Below are 17,701 nucleotides of genomic sequence, written 5' to 3' on the forward strand. Positions count from 1 at the left end.
GTGCCGGAGAACGGTGTCGCTCACCCTATGACGTGGAAATCAGGACTATAAGCATCTGGAGGCGACAAAGGTGAAGGACGGAATCACTGGCTCCATATTTTGGGAATTGAACCGAGAATGGAAACTGAAAGTGGAAATCAAGAGAAATCAATGGAAGAAAGTACTGAAAAGAAAAAAGAAGTAGAAAAAAAGAAAAGGTCACGAGTTAAGCAAGTGCTTGCAGATATTGCTAAGCAAGTAGACTTCTGGTTTGGAGATGCAAATCTTCACAAGGATAGATTTCTTCGAGAGCAAATAGAAAAGTCCAGAGATGGTTATGTTGACATATCACTCCTCGTGTCTTTCAACAAAATGAAAAAATTGACCACAGATGGAAAGTTGACAGCCAGAGCACTAAAAAGTTCATCTGTTGTAGAGCTGGACTTAGAAGGCACCAGAATAAGGAGAAAAAAACCACTGGGTGAATGACCAAAGGACGAGGATGAACGGACAGTGTATGTGGAATTACTTCCCAAAAATGTTAATCACAGCGGGATTGAAAGCGTATTTGGGAAATGTGACAATGTTGTTTATATAAGCATACCACATTATAAATCTACTGGAGATCCAAAGGGATTTGCCTTTGTGGAATTTGAAACAAAAGAACAAGCAGTAAAAGCTATTGAGTTTCTTAACAACCCACCAGAAGAAGCACCAAGAAAACCGGGTATATTTCCTAAGACAGTAAAAAATAAGCCTATTCCTGGGCTTAGTGTATCAGAAGAAAAGAAAAAGAAGAAGAAGAAGAAAGGCCGAATGAAGAAGGAAGACAATATGCAGACCAAAGAGTCAAATATGGACACAACTAAGGAGAGTGACAGTAAAATGAAAAGATCTAGGACAACGTCTGAGGGATCAGAAGTAGAAACAACTGAACCTCAAAAGCCGCCCTCAAAAAAAAAAGAAAAAACGGGAAAGACAGGAAGTTTCCGGCTTACCTGTAGTCAGAACAGGGAAGAGGAAGAGAAGTATCTCTGAAGCAGAATACCCAACTCCCAAACCAAAAGTAAAGAAAACAAATCAGAAAGACAACATTAAAAAGATACAGAAACTTCCAAAGAGAACAAAGACTTGGAAATCTCTACTGAAGAGGAGAAGGATACGGGAGATGTAAAAGATGGATCGCTTTTAAAAGCAAAAAGGAAGCATAAGAAGAAACATAAAGAGAGGCACAAAATGGGAGAAGAGGTTATACCGTTAAGAGTCCTTTCAAAGAGCGAATGGATGGATTTGAAAAAGAGTATTTAGCACTGCAAAAGGCCAGCATGGCTTCCTTAAAAAAAACAATATCCCAAATAAAGTTGGAGTCAAAAATGGGAACAAACGGAGTACCTACTACATCTGAGATAAAAAATGAAAAAACAAACAGTGAAGAGGGCTGTCCTCAGGAAAAGGTTAATGCAGCAGGACCACAGTTTGTGAGTGGCGTGATTGTGAAGATCGTTAGCACTGAGCCTCTACCTGGCAGGAAACAAGTCAGGGATACATTGGCAGCAATCTCAGAAGTTGTTTATGTTGATTTGCTAGAAGGGGATACAGAGTGCCATGCTAGATTTAAAACTCCTGAGGATGCTCAAGCTGTAATAAACACATATACAGAAATTAAAAAGAAACACTGCTGGAACCTCGAGATCCTTTCTGGTGACCATGAGCAAAGGTATTGGCAGAAGATTTTGGTAGATAGGCAGGCAAAACTTAATCAGCCTCGTGAAAAGAAAAGAGGCACTGAGAAGTTAATCACCAAAGCTGAAAAGATCAGACTTGTGAAGACTCAACAAGCAAGTAAACATATTAGGTTTTCTGAATATGACTGAGAAACAGTTTTGGATCACCTCTTGAGATTTCATTGGATACTTGAACTTTTTGTAGTAAATCCATTTTATTTTGGTAGTAATAAATAGTGTTTTTCTGAATCCTATGTTAATTAGAAGAAACACCTTTGTTCTTTAACTTATAAGACTTTTTCTTTGGACAAGTACATTGTATACCACAGTTTTTCATTAAACATTTTATTTGCTGAAATTATTTATACAAATCAAGCTCATAGTGATTCAGTAAATATGTTTTGAACATTAATATATTTTTTTAAGATTTTATTTATTTATTTGACAGAGAGAGATCACAAGTAGGCAGAGAGGTAGGCAGAGAGAGAGAGAGGAGGAAGCAGGCTCCCCGCTGAACAGAGAGCCCGATGTGGGACTCGATCCCAGGATCCTGAGATCATGACCTGAGCCGAAGGCAGCGGCTTAACCCACTGAGCCACCCAGGTGCCCTTGAACATTAATATTAATTTTGTTTTTATATTACAAAAACAATAATATTTGCAAAAATATTACTACATAGTTTAGAAAAAAATATTTGACAGTGGATGCACTGTACTTCTTATTTTGTAATTTGTTTTTTCCTTTTCAAATATTTTTTCATGTTGATTTATATAGAAACTTATGTGTGATATTTCATTCTGTTTATTGTTCTTTCCTTATCTGAGCTTCCACTGAATGGGCCATGCCAACTGTTTCCAATTAAAATGTTAACCTTTAAAAGTAAAAAAAAAAAAAAAAAAAAAGATTTATTTATTTATTTGAGATAGAGAAAGAAAGCATGCGAGTTTAGTGTGGGGAGGGGCAGAGGGTGAGAATCTCAAGCACACTCCCCACCCAGCACAGAGTCTGGCTGAGGCTTGATCCTTGGGCCCATGAGGTCACAACCTGAGCTCACACCAAGAACAAGATGCTTAAATGATGAGCTACCCAGGTGTCCCTAGACATTTATTAAATGATCAACTACATGAACATGAAAGATTATATCAATTTAAATGTAAGTCAGAATACAGTTCCTGATAAGTGAAACACTTCCATGCTGGGTCAATTGAGAAAGTCCAGACAGGAAACTGTAGCAATTTAAGAACCTGGTGTGCATTTCGGATTATGCTAACCTCAAAATAGTTCACAAATATTAATCTCTTGCATGCTCTCTTTCTAATATCGGCAACAATTTAAATTTCATTTCATTTGCTTGTGGACAGTGAAGGTGATTCTGATCTTTTGCCTGTAATTCTAGGAAGATAATGATCCCATTAAGCAAAGGAGGTCCATAGCGGAAAGACAGAACGTTGAGTCTCAGGAACCTGTGGGACATTCGAGAAGGAAGGGCAAGCAGACAGTAAGATATTAAAATCTGGAGCTCAGGTGACAAAGCTAGGCTAACGAAAAAGATTATTGAGTGACTGGCTTAGGCAAATGCCACAGCGTCCCCTGGTGAATTGCAGGCAGAGGGGTGACCCCACCATGATGCTTTTGTCCTCTTACATCATCCTATGGTGTACTTTGCGGGCCCCAGCTGGGTGGATACATTGTGAGCTGAGCCCTACTGCTCAAAAACAATGCTTTTTAAAGGTGAGAATAAGAGCAGTCTTGCAAGCAGGAGAAGAGTCTAGGTTGGCTGCCAGGGGCTCAGGGAGGTTGCCTACTCACGCTGACAGCTCTGGGTGCCTTGGGTGAAGCTAAGATTGTGCGTTTGCTCCTCATCAGGCAAACTGAAGGGAGCTGCTGGAGCCATCGGTGGTCAGTCTTCTGTCCACAAAGGTTTGGAAATTACCACCAAGAGAGAGCAAAGCCTTGGGCTGGATGAGGTTGCCCACCAAGAATGTACAGAGAAGAGAGAGTCAAGGGCAGAAGTCAGGACCATTTCTCATGTCAGTGAGTGGCTAACTCATTTGACCCAATATCCTGAAACAGACATGAGGCAACTGTGTTTTTGTGCTACCAACCACTGGGGAGCAACAAATTGCCCTCCTGCTTTTTCTAAGTGGCCTTAACCACACGTGATGATTTAGTAAGGCTGTGTGGTATGCACGTGCAGGAAAATCTATTTTTTATATTTTCAGCTTTCCCTTTCTAATTTTTGGTCCACTTTGACACTCATCCCCAGTTTCACTTCTGTACTTCTGGATGCCTGGGGTTCTCTTGCTTTCTGGCCCACCTTCTATCCTAGGAAGAGGTCATCCTTCCTCCCTTTCTTTTTATTTTAAATTTAAAATCCATTCACGCTACTAGAGTATTCCTTCCAAAAACATGTCCTATAAATCTCTTGATTCGTATGGAGAAGGACTGGGCTGCTCTTGGCCCCATTCTCACCCTACGGTGTGTTCTTCTCTGGGGCCATTTTCCATGTAGCTCTGAGACTCTTCGCAGCTCGAAGAGCCCAATTTTTGCTAATGAAGCTTTTCGGACATGGGAACTCGTTGCCGAGTTATGTCAAATATTGATAATGGCTGATGCGGAGTGCCAGACACAAGAGGCCCCCCTAGGGATGAGTTCCAACATTACAAGAACAGGCCCTTTCTTGCCTTTCCCAGACAGTTTCACTTTCTCCTGGGGAAGTGCCGTATTTTAACATCTTGCCACTGAGTCACATTTCTTGTTTGGTAGGTTTCTTCCATGAACTGGATTACAACATAGGGATGAAGATTCTGAAGAGAAATCGTGTTACCTCATCTCTGCCCTTTTAAGGGTGCATTAAACTGGGGTAAACCCACAGGGCAGGGCCAAAGAATGAACTAGTTAAACATTCCTAGCTGCAAGAGAAATTCCTGTCCGTGTCCCACGAAGGCTAAATCATTTCTTTTCATCTAGGAGTGACGTTCTTTGTATATCCTCCTCCCCCTGGAGAGGCTCTTCGTGATTTGATCCCAAGCTGTGTTTTGCAAAAGCTATAGCACCAGCTGCTGTCAGCTGGAAGGCACCTGGGCACCCCACGCAACAGTGAATCTGCCCTGCCCATGCAGGGGGAGGGTTGGCAGGGCAGGGCTGCGGCTTTGCAACCCAGCTGAGCTTGCAGATAAAATAAAGGGCGGTTTAGGGTCACAGCAGTCTCTGCTTGGTCTTTGACTCCTGCAGGAAAAGGAGGGGCCTTGCCATCATTTCCCTCAGAGCACACGTGCAGTTGAACATTTTTGTACTGAATAAGCATTATATAGCTCTCTAAAGAGTCTGTATGTATAGATCTCCTAAAATACCTGGGAGAATGGGCTGAGGTCTGACAGGGCATCCTCATCTATACAGAGACGTCAGTGATGAAGGACAGTTTGAGACTGGCGTCCGAAGCCATCACCCTGAAACAGCCTTTTCTGCCTAGGAGCCAAGAACAGGGGATTTTGCCTAAATTACCCTCCCAGATGCCGCAGTACAGAGGAGTGTGAACAGCTGAAACTCAAGCCAGTACATCGTGACCCCAGATTTAAAAAAAAATCTTTATCTTCTACGGCTGAAAGAATAAAAAGAAAATAATTCTTTCCAGATTAGAACGTAGTTTTACAAGTTTCCTTGCATCCAACCTGAGTCTGTACCTTCAATAACTCTTTACCTGGAAGCTTCCCTCTGGGCCATGGTTTGCCCCTGGTTCTGCGGGCTTCCCTAGTGAGTCAGACCTTCATTCTCTCTCTGCATAGCCCTTTCAAATTGACCGTTCTCTTGGATGAGTTGTTTTCCCTCATGCAGTTTGTTTTCCAAACCTACCTTCTGCAGCTCACCAAGTCCTACCCTATTCTCAGGATGCTGGCCTCCTCCCCCCATGGGCCCAGCACCCCGCACAGACTTTCCACCGGGCACGAAGATGAGATATTGGGCTTTATGCTATAAAATAAACACATTTTTTACTTAAAATTAAAAAAAAAGATTTATTTATCTATTTTAGAGAGAGATAACGTGCGAGTGAGAGCAGGGGAAGGGGTAGAAGGAGAGGGAGAGAGAAAATCCTCGGGCCGACTCCCCACTGAGTGCAGAGCCCGACTCAGGGCTCACCCCAGGACCCTGAAATCATGACCTGAGCCAAAACCAAGAGTCCTCCACTTGACTGACTGATCCACTCAGGTGCCCCAACACATTTTTTAAAGATTTTTATTTATTTATTTGACAGAGAGATCACAACGAGATAGAGAGACAGGCAGAGAGAGAAGGTAAGCAGGCTCCTCAATGAGCAGAGAGCCCGATGTGGGACTTGATCCCAGGACCCTGGGATCATGACCTGAGTTGAAGGCAGAGGCTTAACCTACTAAGCCACCCAAGCACCCCTCCAACACATTTTTTAAAGATGTACACAAAGTCGTTCATAACAGAAAGCAAATTCTGAGTATTTCTATTCTGCATTCTGACCACGAACATCGAGTACTATGAAACCAGCAAAACACTAAGATTAAAAAACAAGTAAGATGATACTGTCTGCCCTTAAAAATCAAAAAGCAGTCCAGCAGAGGAAGCCCAGGTTGCTTGGTGAAGAGAAGGGCACTGTTGGCCAGAAGAACACACCTCACTCACTGGCCAGCAGGCCTGAAGTATGGGCGCTGAAATCCATCCATTTCCACCGAGCCCCTCTCCACCCTCCATGACTGAGCGCTGCAGGGACACTATGGTAGCTTTGATTTATCTCTTAGTGTCTCTGTAATGCATTTCTGTGAATTAAAGTTTTGCATGCTGGATTCCCTCTTGGAGTCGACTTCTCAGAGCCCCCGGACTAATATTTTATATTATTATATATTATATTATATATGTATAATATAATATATTTTTCATGCTGTTATTTGTATCTTCTAGAGACTATTGTGGGATACCTGGATACAGAGGGCAGATATGTCTAAAGAGTTGCCTCTAAGACCTTGCAAATGTAGAGATACAGACCAGGAAAGATGGAAGAGATTCAAGAGTGGCTTAAAGATGCTTATAATTAAAATGGGGCATAAAATACTTTCAAAATAAATATCAAAAATTAGAGGGGCACCTGGGTAGCTCAGTCGGTTAAGTCGGTTAACTGACTCTTGATCTCAGCTCAAGTCTTGATCCCATGGTCATGAGTTCGAGCCTTGCATCCACACCCAGCATGGAGCCTACTTAAAAAAAAAAAAGAATTAGACAATGATAGTGTTGGGGAGTTGTTTCTCACTCCTCAATATTTAGGATATCACTGGTTTAAAGGCATCCTATATATTCTCACCCAGATCATCGGGTGAGAAAGCCTTCTTTCTTACCAATATATACATAATTTTTACAGTAGAATTTTCCAGTGTATAAGGCTATCTCACCCTTCCTTTATAACACATGCTGGTAATAAAGATGCCCAATATTCATATGTTGGTGAGGTTGCATTCTAGATCCTCTTCAATTTCCTTTTCTAATAGCCGCGTTTTATTAGTTGCAAGAATTCTCAATTCTTGCTATCAAAAGCAAATCAACTGTTACTTTAACAGCAACTGTATGTTTCAAACTATCATCCTGATTACAAATGAGTGAATTCATGCTGCATTAGAGATACTGTTTATATTTCAAAGAGAGGAGTGGAAATGTCTGATGGTGGAAATAGAATGGTAGAATTGATATATAAAATTCAAGATGACAATTACCCTATTTTATTATTTTTAAGCTGTACACAATCTTCCGCAGGTTCCTGTCAAGACAGGAAATCTTACATTGTAGAGCCTGAAACATATGTGCATATGACATTCAACTATAAAGCATTAAGGCTGTTTTAAAATAAATATGAAGCACAAGAAGAACACTGTTTTCTTTCAAAGTCATTATCTTGAAAGGCCATAAGCTTACTCCTGTGATGTCACAGTTCAAACTCTTTTGAATTATTGATCGGCTTTTAAAAAATTCAAACTCACATTATCCTGTGTACTGATGCATCGTAGGTGAGCATCTCTCTTAGTTTTGATCTTTCTGGAGTTGTCACTGCCTATAATTTGTGGTGGTGACTGTAAGGTTTGGCATTTGGCTAGTTAGAAGGAGTCACTGCTCATGTGAAATGAACTTTAGAAATAGATTTCCACCTTCTGTCCACTAAGGATCTATTATTCTTTGTGATTGGTTCTTTCATTTTGTACATTAAATGATATTAGTATATGAAATGAGTGGCTTTGTCACAAAGTTTTCTTCTTGCCCTAAGTCAACTTTCAGAGTTTGCCATGAGGGCATTGTGGGATTGGGTAAAGCCAACCTCTGCAGCACCTCTTGGGGGCACTGGAGTACCCTTTCCTGAGGAAAACGCCAGCATTTCACACACTGTTTCGAATGACACTCAGAGCCAGGAAGGGCTTGGGGGAAACAAGGCAGGATGTGGGAAAAGCCAGCTGTTCCTGTTAGTCTGTTGTGACTTGGCCTCTAGAACTGAACACTTTCTGATTCACAGCTTGGGAAGATCAGGAGAACATCCTTGCCAAATTGAACAGAACAGCTGCTTCCTGCTTAACTGTTAATTTTAAGCGGAACATCTACTACTTTTTCAGAACACGTTTGGATATACGAAGGAATAGAAATGCTATAGTGAAAATGGTTTTTATGTGGTAGAAAAAAAAAGCCCTAATATTCAAAGAAGATAGGTCTTGGTTTCTTTATTCCATTTTGTTAAAAACTATCAACAGAAAAATAAACATTTTTTCTCTCAGAAGTTAATAACTATTAACTTACCGTTAGAATTAGCTCTCTCAGTCTACCAAAAAGCTGTATAATAACAATAATGAACATAGATAGCCTTTACTTCTTACAACACCTTGATGAAGAAGGCCTTATTATGTCCACTTTACAGATGAGGAAACTGAGGCACAAACAGGGTAAGAAATGTGCCCAAATCATATAGCTAGTATGAGGCAGAGTTAGGATTTAAACTGAGAGAGGGGAGGTCATGATCAGTGTTCTTAACTACTATGCAACACTCAGAGAGTTACTAAAAAGCAAGAAGAAAAATTCTTACTTTGTCATGCAACAGTTTACTAACCACTTAGCAAATGAAAGTGTTTACTTAATTCTCCAATGTGAAATGTGGGGAATTAAAAAATACACAGAGCCTGCAAACTCGTTTACTTTTATGATTGGTTCTAGGCAAAGAAAATGCTGTATATGTTTAGAGAAGTCAAATTCATGAACCATTCTCTCTCAGGGAAACTAGCTGATGGTCTATATAAATAATATCACAATATCACTTTTCTACAAAGAAAGACAGCAATGGAGCCATGGGAAGGTTTTGGGGGGTTTGGGGGGGAGGAAGTTCAGTTAAAAGTGAAACATATCCGTGGGGTTAGCTGGAAAGAAATTGGGAGAAATCTGAGAGGAGCCCAGTGAACTTGGTCTCCACAATTCTCATATTTAACCATGAAATTAAAATTAGGGGCAGAGCTAGATTTCATGGGCCTAAGTAGGTTCATAAGTTCCAAAGAGTTCACAGGATCTTCTTTCTATTCCTTTTTAAAATCTGTGTGAAAGACCCGAGAATTTTGACTTTGCTGAGTAAACTTGTTCATTTAGTAAATAATAAGTAAAAGCAGTTAAGGGTTGACTCAGAAGAAAGACAGAAAGCATGGTAAACATGGGTAAGGGCATTACAATTTTGCAAACAAAACCAAATCTCTGAAACATGATGGTTTGCTAAACTAATTTAAGTAACTTGGGAAAGAAAGCAGGACACCCACAAGTGAATTCTTTTTTCCTCTTCTCCCCTTCTCTTCAGAGTTCCATCTAGACGCTGCAGCCTTGCGCAGCTAGTAGAAGAATTTTTAAGAATAATAACTGAAAAAGCAAACTAAGTGATCAAGATAGAAATACACAAAGGGGATTTATAATGTAATGTTTATTAAGCTAAATTGAGAAACATGATTATTTTATTTTAAGTTACTCCCTTTCAGTACATGAAACGGTCCACAGTAAAACAAAAGAAGTATTTATAAAGACATTATTTTATCATCTCCAGTTCTGTATGCATTTTAGCCTTTGACATCTGTCTCTACCACCACAACCAACACAGAGTGGTTCAAAATAGAATTGTGACTATGCAGATAGGAGCAAGATAAACTCAAAACAAGCAAACCAACACCAATGACCAGTACAAGTCTTGCTCTTGGTATTTATAGACCATACTTACAAAAGTCAAGTTAAACCAGTTGGTCCTTCTGTACATGTGTTAATATTAGTACTTTATATTTACATATTTATGTGCATTTGTATTATCAAGTAAAAAGATAAATTTTAAATTATTTATGAAAAATATATAAAATATGACGGGTAACATACTTCCATTTGAGTGCGTGTTCAAAACTCAGTGCTTAAAAATATTTGGAAAAAAATCCAAAATACATTCTGACGGAAAATACTAAAAGTGAAAGAGATAAGGAAATAATAAGTGTTAAATGTGGTAAGTAGGGGAGGTGGGCAGAAAGAAGGTATGCATCGAGGCAGGAATCACACAGGATAAGCCAGATGAAGGATCAGAAATGAAAGACGGACAGTTTTCCCCCAGATCCAGGTCATGTGAAATTGACGGAACCAAGGGACTTTAAGGATAAGGTGAAGGAATTTGAGCCTTGATAACGAGCTCGTACTATCAGCGGATGCAGAACTGACTTCCCCTGAGAGTTTCGTTAGGAAGCATGCCATGGACATTCACCGTACAGTAAGCTACAGCGTCAGTTCTTTATCCGGCTTCGGTGGAGAGGGAAAGGGGGCCACGTGCCGGACGATGACCTCACACTTCAGTGGGTGTCTGTCCTTACTGAAGAAACACCGGACGGCATCAGCCCCTTCCCAAACACAAGCAGGGTGGGAATTCTCGCCCCTCAGAATTCTTCTTTCTCCAAGGACCGAAGTCCATAAGGCTTGGGGCAACTCACCCCTGCGTGGAGGAGCCCCAGATCTTCCCCGGGGTGTTTCCCGGCCACTGCTGGCGGGGTGGGGTGGGCGGCTGGGCCGATCCGCTAGTTGAGGCAGGGGCAGCAGAAGCAGCAGAGGGTCCGGCAGGGGTTCTTCTTCTTGTACTGCACCGCCTTGCGCACCTGCGCCTTGGCCTGGCCGGTGTAGTCGAGGGTCTTCTCCACGTTGAGCTCGATGACGTTGAGGGTGTCGGCCTGCTCCTCCACCAGCACGGCCATCTGCAAGAAGAGCTCGTGCACGTCGCGGATGCGGCTCTCCAGCCGCAGCAGCTCGCGGTGGCGGCTCTCGATCTCGTTGAGGGCCGCCCGCGCGCCCTTCACGTCGGCGAGCAAGTTCTCAGAGAACACGTCCCACTTGCCCTGCTCGAACATGTCCTCGATCTGGTCGCCCGAGACGTCCTTGCCCATGATCTCGAGCTGGCGCTGGATGCGGATCTTGCAGTTGGCGCGCTGCTTCATCTCGGCCTGGTTGTACTCGTGCATGGCGCTCTGGAAGGTGCGCGTGAGCGCGCTGTACTGCGCCCGCGAGATGCGCGCCACCGCCGAGTTGGGGCCGTGCCGGGCCTCCGCCTCCTCGCTCAGCGCCTTCATGGCGCGCAGCTTGCGGTGGATGTTCTCGCCCCGGGCCTTGATGTCCTTGGCGATGGAGTTGGTGTCGCGCTTGATGCTGCTGAGGCGCCGCATGGACGTGAGGAAGCGGGCGTTCTGCTTCCCCAGCCGCTTCACGTCGGTCATCAGCAGCTGGTTTTCGTTCTGAAGGTCCTGGATGTCTCGGTACAACGACTCCAGGATGTGGTCCGTCTCGAACACGATGTCCTCGTGGGGCGAGTCAAAGTCATCGTCCCCGTCTGCGAACTGCTGGTCATAGTTCTTGGTTAACTCCACAAGTTCAGCTAGCCGGTCCTTCATTTTGCCTACAAGTAGAGACTGGGGTTAAACTCCTTGAGCGAGTCAAAATACTCTCATTGAGAGCACTGAAGCTCAAAGCAAGGAAGCTTCTGCCCAGCGCTGCCAGTTCTCTATGCCTGGCTGCAGGCAACACATATACCACAGGAGCTAAATATTCTATGACATTTTGCTCACAAGGAAAGGACTAACGTGACCGAGAGGCGTGAACACAGCCGTGCTTCCTCACGAAAGCCCATGAGACATCTGCAGCTCGGAACTCAGTCACCAATGTAAAATTTCAGATTGCATGAGGAACCAATCACTTTTGCTTGCCTTATACTTTCCAATAATCCCAAGTCAAAACAGGCACAGAAAAAGGAAAAAGAAGAAGAAAATACTTGCAAGGATAAAGATTTTAAAATAAGGACAATCAATGTACTGCCAAGGCTGTAGGACCAGCTCTAAGGGCTGTGTATTTTTGGTCTATTTCAGCAACAGCTGAGCATGGCTGGTCCCAAGATTCCAAAGAGTTCTTAAAACAGTTAACATATAAATCATTAGTTTAAAATGTTTTCCTGGGGAGCCTGGGTGGCTCAATGGGTTAAGCCTCTGGTTCAGGTCATGATATCAGGGTCCTGGGATGGAACCCCACATATGGCTCTCTGCTCAGCAGGGAGCCTGCTTCTCCCTCTCTCTCTGCCTATCTCTCTGCCTACTTGTGATCTCTCTCTGTCAAATAAACAAGTAAAATTTTTTAAAAATGTTTTTTCTTAAAAATGTTATAAAAGTAAAACATTCTTGAAGTAAAACAACAAAATAAAGACAAAAATCTAATGAGGAAGTATAAAATTTGGACGTTGAAATTTCCTTGCTTCTCTGTTCATTATCATTGATACAGACTTCAGTTTGAGTGCCTGTTTGAGGGGGTGACATCGAAAATATATTCTGATGGGAGATACTAAAAGTGAAAGAGATAAGCAAGTGTTTAATGTGATTTTAATAAGTAGGAGAGATGGGCAGAAAGAAGATACCCATGTAGGCGGCAATCACGTAGCATAACCAGATGAAGTGTCAGAAACAAGATGTTCAGTTTTTCCAAGGTCTGTAGTATTATCATTAACAAAACTATTTGAAAATTTCTTTAATATGAAAAATTTCAATCATACATAACCCTAGTAGCAGTAATATAACACTCTGATTTAACCATTACACAGTAGCAATATTAGTACTTTTGTTGTTGTTTTTATGCACATGCTGGTATTTTATTCATACCTGAATGCTAAACACTGTACTTAAATATAAAATATTTATTTAAGTGTATATGAAAGATCTCAGATGCTGCCTTATCTCAGGTTCCCAAGAAAGCAGTCGGAAGAAAATTTTATGTGCCAACATATTACTCGTGATACAATCCCAGGGCCACCAGGGTGAGGGGGAACAGGGAAGTGAGGTGGGAAAGAACAGAGACAAATACTGAGCTGGCTACAGCTTCACAAAACAACATAGTCAGTTGCTTAGTCAACTGGAAGTCTCCAGAAAGACTACCTTGAGTCATGGCACCTGGAATAGTCCATGAGAAGGAGAAAAAGGAGTCATAAATGACATAAATGAAGTAAATTTGTTGGTTCCTGCCTATCTCCTGTCTCTTCTTGGTCAATATTCAGCCAATGGACATTAAAACCCCTCTACTCCTCAGGGCTGCCACTGGGGAAAGCAAGTCCTATGTCGATGACCTGGTGCTGCTGTGAAACCAGACATGAGGGCACGTAAGCCTCTGTGGGAGCATCCCATACACTGGAGCTGCAGTGGCCCTCACGTAGCAGATGTTACAGAGGCCTTGCCAAAGTCTGGTCCTCAGGGGAGGCTGAAATGAATGGCAGTGTTAGGGGATGAGGCGACAGAGGAAGCAGCTGGGTTCTTGGTTCTTCACTGATCAGAGAGCCAAGAACTAGGGTGTAGTGGAGACTGAGCAAATCTGGGAGGAGTATAAACTGGATGTGGAACAGGCATATTACACAGATGAACACAGATGTTACTTTCATATCAGAATTGTGTGTCCATGTACACATTCAGGTGTTGTCTGCAATATTGTACTTTTAATGACTTTTTGAAACAAGTTGGCAGCTTAGCAGAATTTCCGTGTTTTCACAAGGGTGATTCTAATTCATTGCTACATAGAAAGGGAAAATAATGTTCTCTATGTCCACATTTTTTCCAGGGAAGTGAAAAACTTTCATTTTTAGTAGCACATATAAATGCCAAAATACTGAACATGTTCCCCCTGTGCACAAGATTTTGTGGCTACAAAGATTATCCTCCTACTGTGTAATTTGCAGAAAAGAAGGAAAATGTAGTAGCACTTAATGGACGCTCAATCTATGAGGGATCTTGATCTCAAATTAAAAGCTTCTCTCAAGTTGAAGAAATTAATTTTATCTCACTATAGAATGCTGACGAGTTGGATTTAGTCATAATTGGGAAGTGGTGAAATATTATCCATGACCTGTCATCTGCTATCATCATTTACATAAATTAAGCAGAAGTTTTATTCCAAGATAATGATTTTTAATATCCTGCTTCCAAATGTCATTTCTGCTATCTGGTGACAAGAATCAATACCGGACTTTCCCAGTGATAAGGATGTAACTTTCCTACAGGCAGGGCCTAGGGACAGAAAAAAGACCCAGGCTGGACCAAAACTATGCCATCTCCTAGCCTGAATTTCCTGATACCCAAAATGTCCACACCTTGAACAAAACTTAAAGGCAAACCATAAATTGGGAGAAATTGCAATATATGCAGTTAGTGGATTAATGTACTTAATAAACTAAAACCTCGTGCTAGAACAAAACAAAATCAAAACCACTTGCCCAAATAAAGACAATGAAAAAGCAACACATACATGAAGAAATCTAAATGCTAGAGAACTTAAGAGTAACTGATATGTATCAGTTGCTTACTGTAATACCAAGTGCTTTCTAGGCACTTGTCATGTGATAACCTCTTTTTTTTTTAAGATATTTTTTTTTTAAAGATTTTATTTATTTATTTGACAGAGAGAGATCACAAGTAGGCAGAGACACAGGCAGAGAGAGAGAGAGAGGAGGAAGCAGGCTCCCTGCTGAGCAGAGAGCCTGATGCGGGACTCAATCCCAGGACCCTGAGATCATGACCTGAGCCGAAGGCAGCGGCTTAACCCACTGAGCCACCCAGGCGCCCATGTGATAACCTCTTTAATCTTCATACAGACTCCATGAAGTAAGTATTACCATTATCAGAGCTGGTACGTGAACACAAGGAGATAAAAGAGCTTACCCATGATTGCCCAGAAGGGAACACTTGGGCCCCAGAGCAGCTGTACTTAACCACTACACAAAACTTCTTCGGTAAATATATAAAAGTGAGTCATGAAGGACTTCACTATTAAAAATTCAATATAAAATATATAATATAAAATTTTAAGCACTGCAATTTTTTTTACCCACCAAGTTACCAGGATTTAAAATAATAATAATAATGATGATGATGATGATAATAATAATAATGTTTGAAAATTGGTGAGGATTCTGGGAACTCTGAAAAAATGCTGATAGGAGAGCAGATTGATAGAATCTTTTTTAGCAATATGTATCACAATCTTTTAAAATGTGTATTTGTTTTGTCCCGTGCACATTTCTTCCAAAACTTATGCAGGAGTGTGTGAAGCCCCTTGCTGTAAATATTTCCACCACATTGCTCTTTTTACAGAAATTCAGAAATACTCTAAGTGTGCAAAAATGAGGTATTATCTGCTAAACCAGCACAGTTTAGAAGGCTATCTGATGGTAGGAAAGTATAAATACCATCTTAGGGCGCCTGGGTGGCTCAGTGGGTTAAGCCGCTGCCTTCGGCTCAGGTCCTGATCTCAGGGTCCTGGGATCGAGTCCCGCATCGGGCTCTCTGCTCAGCAGGGAGCCTGCTTCCTCCTCTCTCTCTGCCTGCCTCTCTGCCTGCTTGTCATCTCTCTCTGTCAAATAAATAAATAAAATCTTTAAAAAAAATAATAAATAAATACCATCGTAGGTAGAAAAAGTAGGTGAAGAGAAGGAGATGTGAAACGCTACTACACATACATCCTAAAACAAGGATGTGAACAATATACATCAAAATGTTACTAGTTGGTTTCTTCAAATTGTAGAATTATAAATGATTTTAATTCCTTCCATGTGCTTTTCTGTATTTTCCAACGTTTTTATGATGCCCATGTAGATTTTATAATTAAATACAATCCATAAAACTATAAATATTATTTGCTTAAAGGACTAATTTCTTAAGGCCCTTCTTTAAGACATATATACTGCAATCATTTAACAACCTTATGTGACATGGACAAAGTACATTGGTTAGCTGGTACGGAGTTGAACTGTATCCATCTGCTTAAATGAGTATCCAATATATTCTACTATGCAACAGGTAGATGGTACAGAGAATGGGTATATTTGATGAACCAGATAAGAATAGGTGTCATCCTTGCTTCTTGGCCAGACTTAGGAGGCACTACAATGGAAGGTGATGAATGGCTTCTTAAGGTAAAACACCACACACAACATATTAGAAATCTGTTTGCTGGTCTCCCACTAGTCCTAGACAGGTCCCATGCTCTTTATTGCTCCTCTAAAGCCCCCAAAAAACTATTTGGGGGGATCATCTCATTCATAATACGAGCAGAAAAACACACATCAATCATACAGAAAATGGCCTTGGGAGAAGATGTTCAGAGATAATCATTCCTTCTCAAGACCTGAAAACCATAAAAGCATGGGTCCTAAATCAAGCGAAGGACTAAGCTCATATGAAGGCTCAAGTCCACAATTAAGTGAGGAGAATGAAAGGAACAGTGTGGGGAATTAAAGATTCTCTATGGAGCTGTAGACAAGAATGTGGCCTTTACTTTGCCTTCTTACCAGCCTTTCTTATAAACCCACCCCAGACTGAGTTGGTCCCATGGACCCAGATGCCTCCTGGTAGCCAGAGAGCAAGCATTAGGAAAACTACAACAGAAGTTCAACCAAAAAGAGGAATCCATCAAAATCCTAGAGGAGAACACAGGCAGTAAACTCTGACAAGAGGCATAGCAACTTCTACCAAGATATGTCTCCTGACGCAAGGGAAACAACAACAAAAATAAACTATTGGGACTTGATCAAAATAAAATGCTAGTGCTCAGAGAAGAAAACAATCAACAAAACTAAAAGGCAACCTATGGAATGAAAGAAGCTATTTGCAAATGTCATATCTGATAAAGGGTCAGTATTTAAACTCTACAATGAACTTTTTTTTAAAAGGGTTTATTTATCTGAGAGACAGAAAAAGAGAGCGAGCATGCAGGCAGGGGTGGAGGGAGAAGGAAAAAGAGAAGCAGACTCCCCACTGAGCAGGAAGCCCGATGCAGAGCTCTGCAGAGCTTGATGCAGGGCTCAGGACCCTGAGATCATGACCTGAGCCAAAATCAAGAGTCTGATGCTCAACCAACTGAGCCACCCAGGTGCCCCCAGGAAACAGACTCTTAACTATAGAGAACATACTGAGAGTTGCTGGAGGGGAGGTGGGCAAGGGGGGTGTGTTAAGTGAGTGATGGGTATAAAAGAGGACACTGGTGATGAGCCCTGGGTATTGTATGTAAGTGATCAATCACTAAATTCTTTTTTTTTTTTTAAAGATTTTATTTATTCATTTGTCATAGAGAGAGAAGCGAGAGCAAGTACAGGCAGACAGAGTGGCAGGCAGAGGCAGAGGGAGAAGCAGGCTCCCCGCCAAGCAAGGAGCCCGATGTGGGACTCGATCCCAGGACGCCAGGATCATGACCTGAGCCGAAGGCAGCCGTTTAACCAACTGAGCCACCCAGACGTCCCGATCAATCACTAAATTCTACATCTGAAACTAATATTGCATATATGTTAACTGACTGAAATGTAAATAAAAAATTGGGGGAAAAAATAAAATGTAAATTTAAAAAATAGAGAAAAAAAGTGAACCACGAAGCTGCTATTTCGAAGAATGTTGCCCAAAAGGTTAAAATGTAGTTATACCAAAATATAGAAGCAG

General features: G+C 41.5%; 1 protein-coding gene and 1 pseudogene across 3 annotated transcripts in view; one reads left to right on the forward strand and one right to left on the reverse strand.

The window, feature by feature from the left end:
• On the forward strand, nucleotides 1-2,605 carry LOC309864882 (la-related protein 7 pseudogene; annotated as a pseudogene). The gene is made up of 2 exons (XR_014316684.1): nucleotides 1-2,101; nucleotides 2,307-2,605. The product of XR_014316684.1 is annotated as a la-related protein 7 pseudogene (transcript).
• A 7,035-nt stretch (nucleotides 2,606-9,640) lies between these two features.
• Nucleotides 9,641-17,701, reverse strand: part of STX11 (syntaxin 11) — a 48,273-nt gene continuing 40,212 nt past the window's right edge. For both annotated transcript variants that reach the window (XM_082730784.1, XM_082730785.1), the window contains one exon: nucleotides 9,641-11,643. In XM_082730784.1, coding sequence (XP_082586910.1) covers nucleotides 10,775-11,643 — 869 coding nt within the window. In that variant the 3' untranslated portion in view covers nucleotides 9,641-10,774. The remainder of the gene's footprint in view (nucleotides 11,644-17,701) is intronic.

The sequence above is a fragment of the Mustela nivalis genome, assembly GCF_964662115.1.
Source record: "Mustela nivalis genome assembly, chromosome: 5".
NCBI classification, from domain to species: Eukaryota; Metazoa; Chordata; class Mammalia; order Carnivora; family Mustelidae; genus Mustela; species Mustela nivalis.